The sequence below is a fragment of the Erpetoichthys calabaricus genome, chromosome 3 (genome assembly GCF_900747795.2).
Source record: "Erpetoichthys calabaricus chromosome 3, fErpCal1.3, whole genome shotgun sequence".
Lineage (NCBI taxonomy): Eukaryota > Metazoa > Chordata > Cladistia > Polypteriformes > Polypteridae > Erpetoichthys > Erpetoichthys calabaricus.
The window spans coordinates 201,932,918-201,942,460 of NC_041396.2; the positions used below are offsets into that span (position 1 = coordinate 201,932,918).

Genomic DNA, 9,543 nt, shown 5'->3' on the forward strand with positions numbered 1-9,543 from the left:
TAATTAAATACTCACCCGATACTAGGCAAGGGTTAGGGATGCTGGAGCCAGTCCTGGCAGCACAGAGCACATAGCAGGAAACAAGCCTGGGTGGTGGCCTACTTCTTCCCAGGATGCACTCACTTACTCATGCCCTGGTACAATCACACATGCACACTTAAGCACACTGGCCTGTCAGCGTAGACCCATGTTTTTGTGATGTTAGCAGCTACTGTGTCAGCCTTCTCTATTACCTATTATAAACAGTTACAGAGTCATTTCTTCTACCCAAGAAGATAAGACTCAGCTTAGAAGTCTTCTGTAAGGACAAATCAAAAAAGTGCAAGTATGCCGACGGGATAAAAGTGGCATAGTGAATACAAACAGAAGTCAGTCTTGTACTTTTTTTATGGTCTCACAGTGGTTAGTGTAGCTGCCTCATAGGAGACTAGGTTCAAATCCCAGCCTGCTTTGTGTTTCTCTGTACATTCTTCATTTTTCTATCAGGGTTTTCATAAGATGTTGTGGTGTTCCTATGCCACTAGTTAAAGATCTTATGAGTGTGCACTGGGATGAAGTGGCAGGTTGTTTCCCATAGCAGAGCTCAGCAGTCTGTCATGGCCCTCACTTTTGTACTGTGTTCACTGATAAACAGGTAAAACCCTAATTACAGTGAACACTGAGAACATGGCTGGGTAATCCATGACTGTCACAGTGAAAAGGCAGGAGTGGAGCAAGGAAGGATGAGAAAAACGTTTCTTATCATTTATATCATTACTAGACAAGCTGAAATCTAATCAATAGAGACCTCAACATTAATATTTGCAGTGAGCCATCTATTAGATTATATTTTGTAAAGTAGTAATAAAATGCATTACATTTGCCATTCCAGCAGATGGCGCATCACAAACATTCATAAAAGAAAACTCATACTGTTCCAGTGTTCCGCTATACTCAGGTCCCAATCCAGGTGGTTTGTTGTGTGGTGGGTGTGGCGACGTACTGTCCCTACATCTGTTTCATGTGCCAACTGTTGGAATGACAAATGCAACAGCTTTGTCTTAGTTTTATACCATTTGGTATGGGATTCTTAAAAGAAATGCTAATGTTTGTGATGCACCATCTGTTGGAATTACGAAGGAAATGCATTTTATTACTACAAATGAATGTGATGTGCAATCTGTTACAATGGCAGAGTCATAGCAACCACATGGACACACTGATACACAGACACTTATCCTTTTATTAAGTTGGGCTCTGCAAAAATACCCAGATAAACGAGTAGGTCAATAGGCAGTAACTTCAAAAATATTCTGTATTTTCTGTATATTGTGTATTTAATTTCTTTAGTAGAACTTGAACAAAACAGTTTCAGATTTTTGTGCCCTCTGTGTGTGTCCATTAGCCAAAAATGAACTTTTTCTTTTTAATTCTGTATTTGACCAGACAGGTCACACAACAACTCTGCCATAATCTTATTATTAAAAATAAAGGTTTTCTTAGAAGTAGACAGCAGGCAGACATTTATGATCCTCATTTTTTTTTTAAATCTCTGCTCCAAGTGACGCCTTGGTCTTATTTTGTTTTCCAGATTCAGTTCCATGTCACCATCGGCCACACAGCTCTGTCCCTCTACATTGACTGTCCTTTCCCGAAGTGGATGCACTGGGCTCTGATTGCCTACGCAGTAACCTTCATCGTCCTCTTCGGTAACTTCTACTATCGGACCTACAGACATCCAAAGAAGTCATCTTCTTCCAGGGCTGGGAAGGTTGCTGCCAATGGCACAGTGGTGTATACAAATGGAGTTAGCAAGTCAGAGAGCAAGATGGTGGTGGAAAACAGCAAAAAAAAGAAAAAGGGCAAAGCCAAGCGGGAATAAAATGGGGGAGCTGGCCTTACCGATGCAAGTGGCTTTAGAATTAAGGAAGGCGTGAAAGGAGACGGTGTCAACCACACCCTGAGCAGAGATCTTTCTGGCTTTTTTTTTAGAAGAAAGCTGTCTTTCTAATGACCAGGAAATGGCACATCACCAAATAAGTAATTGAAAATTTAAAAAAGAAAAAAAAAAGGAAATTTGAGGTCTCCAGCCAGTTGAGCTGGCGTTGTTTTGATGGCTGTAGCTTGTAAAGGAGGGTTTTAGAAAGCTGGGGAGGTTGTAAAGGTGACTCCTTTTATGAACTGAAAGCTAATTATGCATTTTATGTAAGGTTAATCAAAAGAATAATACTATGCTTATATTTTACGAGAATTAAGTATATCTGTTGTTGTTTATTTGGAAATGTAATGTTACAATTTGTTACTATTCAGAATTCTTGTATCCCTACTTTTATTTATAATTCAGTATTATCATGAGACTGGGTGAGCCCGAGCTGTAATGAGGTGAGCTGTAACGTTTAGCAAGCAAAGCCTAGTTGACCAATTCCGACATCTCCATGAATTCCACGGTTGACCCCGGGCTGCGTCTTCACACACCTTTTAAGCTACGGCTGGACATTGACCTTCATTGCTGTGCTTGTGGACGTTCGCTCCAGAATGTTTCTCTTTAGCCCTTTGTTACTGTCTTCACTGTCTCTTTGCTCATTTGCAGTCCATGCCCACCGTGTAGAATTGCTGCTACATTGGGGTGTCTCAGTTTCATCTACTGTTTAATTTACGCGTTTATTTTTGATAATGTTAACGTATTTCCCCCTAAACCTCTACAACATGTCGGACGTGGCCTTGTCCAGGCACTCATAAGCACACTGATCACATGTATCCGAGCGCTGCGGACAATGCCAGCTTCATTTACCAGGCCAAAAATATGCATGATGGAAGTGTGTTGTCAAAGAGCAGCAAGTTAGGTGGGCCACCTTTTTATAAACCTGAGGGGGATTTTATACTGAGGTGAAAGGGCACAACATCCTTCTCATTGCTATTATTAACATCACATTATTCTATTCCAGTCATTGGGATACATGGCTCCTTAACAATTTTAAAGTTCTTAATATGACTAGACTATTATTATTGGTTGGGTTTTCTGAGCTGTTTGAAATGTGGTCGGTGGGTGACATCTTAAAGATTCATAGTGACATCTCACTTGTAGAAAGACTATCATTTTTGAATCGCCTATGAGAATTCTTGATTGCTACAACAGCCTTTCCCAGTGGTCCCTGCTAGAATTACTGGACGAGCACAATGGTGTGAACGTGTTTAGCTTCTACAGCAAAATGAGCCTGGACTTGAAAGGCTCTTGGGATTGTGAAAATAGCGGAGGAAGGTGTGACAGTTGACCACTTGCACAATGAACGCTGCACAGAATTGGCCAGGCCGCAGTGGTGAGGGCCCCCATAGCACAGCCTACGGATATGATTTGTGAGCTCAAATGCCAGTTCCCTTTTCAGGTCCTTTTTTAAGAATTAATTCAGCGACTCAGGATGGGAAGTGGACAAAGCCCAGTGTGAAGATGCTCGCTTGCCTCCATACCACTTATCACAGTGATATACTGAAGAGAGTTCCACCCTCACCAGTTCATTTCTGTAACACTATGAGCACGTGCTTATGATGACCCACAATGGTGTCCATCCACCAGTACTGGAGGATGTTGGTTGAGTTGGCCATCCTGGGTTTGTTGGTGCCCTTTCTATCCTGATGGGCATTAGCTGTAATGCCAACCACTAAGAACTCTTAAGATCAACCACTGACTGGTGGCGTCTCTTACAGGGAGCTTGTGCCACTGTGCAGATGGGATTTCTTGGCTATTAGACTTTGTTTTTTGTCTTGATATCCCACTGTCTACTTTTTGTTTGTATTTAGTGAAAGTGGAATGTGTCTTTGAAGATAAGAATTATCCGGTCAGGCTCCAGCAGACCCCCCGTGACCCTGTGTTTGGATTCAGCAGGTTGGAAAATGGATGGATGGATTATCCGGTCATACGTGGCCGCATTGTGCATAGTCTTTACCCCCCCAGAAACGATGTATGCTGTGAACTGCAGATTATCCCCATTGAAAAGCCTCTGTGCACCGTCAGCATTTATATACACGAATATCCAAGTCAGCAAACAAGTACAGCATGGAGGAGACTTTATGCAGTCCATCTAAAGAGCTTTACTGAAAAGTTCATTAATCAAAATGGCCTACCCTATGCTGTTGTTGGTGTCAATCCAAAAATGATAATACATGTGATCTAAATAACAGAGGAAAGACTGGTGGGAGTCTGGCGAGATGTCAAAGATGACGAAAGACTCGTGGAGACTGAAGGTAAAGCAGCGATTGACAGGAGGCTCGCTGATATCCAAGATGTCTGCACGAAGCTCCCTGAAGCTGACACGTGTCTGTGCAGTGACCATGAAGACCGGCACCCATGGGAATCCTGAAAGTTATAGAGTGCTACAACTTTGACAGGCTGAGCAATTACTAGTAGACTGTCAGACAAATGTCCTGCAGCAGACAAAGCTTTTGCAATATTTTTTCTGAAATAGTAATATAAAATATCAACCATATCAACTGTGTGGATTTCAAGTGTTTGAAAGTGGCCAGTGGTTTAAGACGGTGGCCTAGGTCAACTGCTCATATGACCAAAGATCCCAAAGAAACGGCGCTGGTGGGGTGCAGTTTCTTGGCCGTTGTAAATTTCTTGTTCAACTCGAGCACAGCATTAGTGTCGTTAGGGGATGATCGCTGTGACTTCTGTCATGAATGCTCTTGACAACATCCCCGTGACAAATACAGTCAGTTTTCTTTTTTTTAAAAAAAGTAGACAGGTTGTCCTGAAATTTTAAGTCGCATTGTGCTTCTCTCTAATGTTGGCCAGTTATGTCCCTTAAGAAGAAACGGAAACAAGTGCTGAGCTCTTTAGACCACCCTGTAGGTTTTCGATTTTTGTCTGTAGAGCAACCACCTTAAAAACCACCAAAAACATGGAAAGTAACTTGGGGTATTTGGTACAAGACAAGGGTATTCTCTGGAGGGTTATTGTGTCAGAACTGCGGATTACAGAAGTAACATAGCACAACAAAACAGTTGTGTTTATTCTTTCATTTGCTATAGCTACCCTACGTGTCCCACTCCCCTTTCCACTCCTTTATTTACTTCGACTAACCAAACTGACCTCTACACATTAGCCACACTCCACATGGGGGTCCCCACCACAGTTCAACCTTACATTTACTTCTTCTTGTATACTCACAGTTAATCCCGAGTCTGATAATGGCCACCTCAGCAGTGCAGATGACATCATTAAAAGCTGGATTTGCTGGTGGAAATTCTGCAGCATCCAGACCTGAAGGTATAGTTAAAGCAAACAAGAGGTCAGGAAATCAATATGTTCAAAGGAAAAGTCAAAAATCTCAAGCGTCAGGGTGAAAATGAAATACACGGGTACACAAAGGAAAGTTAAAGGGGGTAACAATTTAAAAAATGGAGGAACACAACATTAAAAAGGCAAGGAAGGAAAAGACTGAACAGCTAAAGGTGGTAGGTGCACGTCCAGAGGGAATTTACAGATGTAGGTGGGCCGTATGCATGCTGCCAGTACACGGGATCAGTTCAGCTGATGTTGATGGGCTGTCAGATGTTCCCACCTCCTACAAAGTGTTGTTACATCTACTTAAAGCAACACAACGATCTCCTGGAGATTGTCTAGTCGGACCTGTTATCAAGCAAGAAGCACACGCGGAATCGTAACACAGAGATCAGTCGGTCAGCCATCAGTAACACTGAGGCCCAGCTTTGGTCAGCAGTGCACTAAAATCACGTGGACAGGGAAAAAGGAGAGTGTGTAGGCACTGGTGGGCACAGGAAAGTCCACCACACTGGGACAAGTTCAAGTGACAGCCATTCATCGATTTTTCTCATTAATGTTTATGCAAGGTGGAGAAGGCGGCTTTCTCATTTTGAGTTGGAGGAGCTAAAGGAGGAGTAAGTGGAGAATGCTGGGCCCAAAGCGCTGAGCTTGAAAGCACCGTGGAGTTCCATTTTCTTCCCTGCTTCCCACCATATTTCACATGCATGAAAATCTTTTAAAAAAACAAAAGACAAATGATTTTTGTCACTGTTTTGTTGCAAACTGCCTGCCTATTGTTCCACATCCATTGTAAGAAGGGCACCATGTTGAAGTTGCTACTAGCAAATCTGCTGTTTTCTTATGCTTGTTTTATAGGATTCAAATACTTTTCTGTTTCACTTTCTTCCACTCTTACTCAGAGCAAATCTTAATCGCTGGTCCAAATATGAACAAGGATTCCAGACAGACAAGAAATGCAGCCATGTTTGTTCTGTTTTGTCATGTATTCTTTGTGTGACTAAATTTCAATTATTAATTCCTATAATGTCCTAAAAATATTTTACTCTTGTTTATAATTAAGATGTTCATCGGTTTCAAGAATGGGCTGTCAGTGTTGTCCGCCATTCTTCTGTATAATAAACCCTGGATTCTCGCTCAAACTACTGTGTAAATAAAAAGAATGCTGATGTAAAGGACTGTAGCACTCATCAGGTCTTTATTAGTTTAAACTTCTGGGGAAAGTGTGAGGACTAATGAAGTGTTTCCATCTGAAACATCTGCCCATTTCCTGACCACAACATTAGAGTTTTGCAGGCAGCAGGAGCCTCGCCATACAGCACTGAATTCAAGGCCAGAGAGCAGGCCACTGGAGAGACACTAAGCTGCACGTGTCTTGGGATGAGGGAGAAAACAGGCTGGGAGATGAACCCAGGACTCTGGAGCTGTGAAGCCCCCTTTACTTCAGATATACAGTACATTTTTAAAAAATATCCAAACTACTGTACTTTCTGCCGTGGTCTTGCGGTTCACTGCATGGACACTGTCCCACACACTGAGCGTGCAGGTTTGGTGGACTGACCCACTAACAGCTACTTCTGCTTTCAAGATAACTGGAAGTGGTGGTGTCAGATGTCGCTGTAAGTTAGAATAAGCTGGACATCTTCAAACATGAGCAGACTGTGAAGCTCTCCTGCCTCCTCCATTTCTTGTGCTTTGGCCTCGTTCCTGCACGTCTGTACACATCTCTGTTTGTGCCCGGTTGGACGTCTCATTTAAATTAGATGAAGCATTCGGCGTGTAGCGATTGCTAATTACTGTTTATTGCTTTATGACAGCTGCAATTTCAGCACAATTGAGGAGCATTAGAATATTTTTTGCAACGATGATGGTAATTAAAGGGACGCTTGACAAGCTGCAGCTTTTCATTACGCATACACGCGTCTCATTAAGAATACAGTGCAGCTCCCTGCCAGAATGTACTGAACAATCATTTGTAATCATTAGCACTGAGAACATTAAAAAAATCCACAAGTCCAGACTCCAGGGTGGTGATCCAAGGCAGTAACTGGCAGAAGGTAGTGACCCGCCTTGGCCAAACATGAAGTCACAGCTATGGCCCCACTCATTCCAGTCTAGTGAGACAGTACAGGTCTGTGGTTTTATTAGCACAACTTTTTTTGTGCAGAAGGCCCATGTAACATGAAGCACAAAATGGCAACACCAGAATGGAAATAGCACAACAAAATGGCTGCCTGATGACGCCACGGTCATAAAGATAAACAATTAGAAGAAAAACAAAGCAATTATAAAGTCAGGCAAGCAGAAGTCTAGTGGCCTGAAAAATTAGATTCACACCAATGTGAAAACACAGCAAAAGCAAAATCCATCATGGCTGTTGCACCCAACATTTCCATTGTAAAAGCCTCCCGGCCAGGGCCATAAATCCTTAAGTAAAAAAATGTTTACTTCTGTTATGGTTTTGAATTACAGTAATCCCTCCTCCATCGCGGGGGTTGCGTTCCAGAGCCACCCGCGAAATAAGAAAATCCGCGAAGTAGAAACCATATGTTTATATGGTTATTTTTATATTGTCATGCTTGGGTCACAGATTTGCGCAGAAACACAGGAGGTTGTAGAGAGACAGGAACGTTATTCAAACACTGCAAACAAACATTTGTCTCTTTTTCAAAAGTTTAAACTGTGCTCCATGACAAGACAGAGATGACAGTTCCGTCTCACAATTAAAAGAATGCAAACATATCTTCCTCTTCAAAGGAGTCAGGAGCAGAGACTGTCATAAAGGCAGAGGAAAATCAATAGGGCTGTTTAGCTTTTAAGTATGCGAAGCACTGCGGCACAAAGCTGTTGAAGGCGGCAGCTCACACCCCCTCTGTCAGGAGCAGACAAAGAGAGAGAGAGAGAGAGAGAGACAGATAAAAAAATCAATACGTGCCCTTTGAGCTTTTAAGTATGCGAAGCACCGTTCAGCATGTCGCTTCACTAAGCAGCTGCACAGAAGGTAGCCAACATGAAGATAATCTTTCAGCATTTTTAGACGAGCATCCGTATCGTCTAGGTGTGCGAACAGCCCCCCTGCTCAATCCCCATACATCAGGATCAGAGAAAGTCAGCACAAGAGAGACAGAAAAGTAAGCCGGGTAGCTTCTCAGCCATCTGCCAATAGCGTCCCTTGTATGAAATCAACTGGGCAAACCAACTGAGGAAGCATGTACCAGAAATTAAAAGACCCATTGTCCTCAGAAACCCGCGAAGCAGCGAAAAATCCGCGATATATATTTAAATATGCTTACATATAAAACCCGCGATGGAGTGAAGCCGCGAAAGGCGAAGTGCGATATAGCGAGGGATTACTGTACACTTATTGTTGTCCTTGAGGTACATTTTTTGAATGTGAACATTTTAAATTTCATAACCTTTCCTTCCAGAATAATGTATTTACCATAGTTGGATTATTTTTGCATTGTTTTGATGTCTGATTTGTTTATCACAGGCACTCGTATTTGGTTTAGCGGTTCCTACCTCATTGCCAAACAAACAACCTAGTTAGTGATGTCACCATCTAGAAGGTTTAAAGGTCAGGCTGCTCATTTCTTAACCACCCAAGTTTACGGAGATAAATCAAATTTCTGTGCAGATTTATTTTGGCAGCGCTGCTGACTTTAGACTTTAGTATTGTTCTGTCTCACTTTGATTTTTGGGATCTGACGAAAGATCACTTTGACCTCCTGTTAACGAACTTGAAGACTTGCGTCTGCCTACTGCTTGTCGAATTATTAAAATATGATCTGCCAGCTTTGAAACTGTATAAGATCATTTAAACTGTTTGAGTTTAAGTCAGGTTTTTCCACCCTGCCTGGATAAATACACGTATAGCCGGCAGGATATTTTATCTATCGGCTTACGGAGCGAGAGTTGCTCGATATCCGAGTTAATCCGCGTCCACAACATTCCGGACAACATCGCACGAACACCAGGCTCTCTGTGGATTACAATCCCAACTTCGAGGAGCCACCGGCGGCGCAAAGAACGTAAACAAAAGAGGGGGTGCCGAGGCGGCGTGCTAGTGAGGCTAAGGAAGCAGCCACACAAACCACCGCTTCCAAGCATTTTCTCCTCAAATGTGAGGTCGCTGGCAAACAAACTGGACGAGTGGCAGCTGCGGATTGCAACGGAAAAGATCATCAGGGACTGCTGCCTCCTGCTGATCACGGAGACGTGGCTTAATCCACTCATACCGGACATGGCGATCGAGATAGCAGGCCACATAGCACACCGGCAAG

At 42.7% G+C, this 9,543-nt stretch overlaps 1 protein-coding gene across 1 annotated transcript in view; it reads left to right on the forward strand.

Annotated features, from left to right (window-relative positions):
* The window catches only part of elovl4a (ELOVL fatty acid elongase 4a), a 65,132-nt gene extending 58,697 nt beyond the window's left edge, over positions 1 to 6,435 (forward strand). Inside the window, exon 7 of the mRNA XM_028797666.2 lies at positions 1,571 to 6,435. Coding sequence (XP_028653499.1) covers positions 1,571 to 1,861 — 291 coding nt within the window. The 3' untranslated portion in view covers positions 1,862 to 6,435. The remainder of the gene's footprint in view (positions 1 to 1,570) is intronic.
* The last annotated feature ends 3,108 nt before the right edge of the window (positions 6,436 to 9,543 follow it).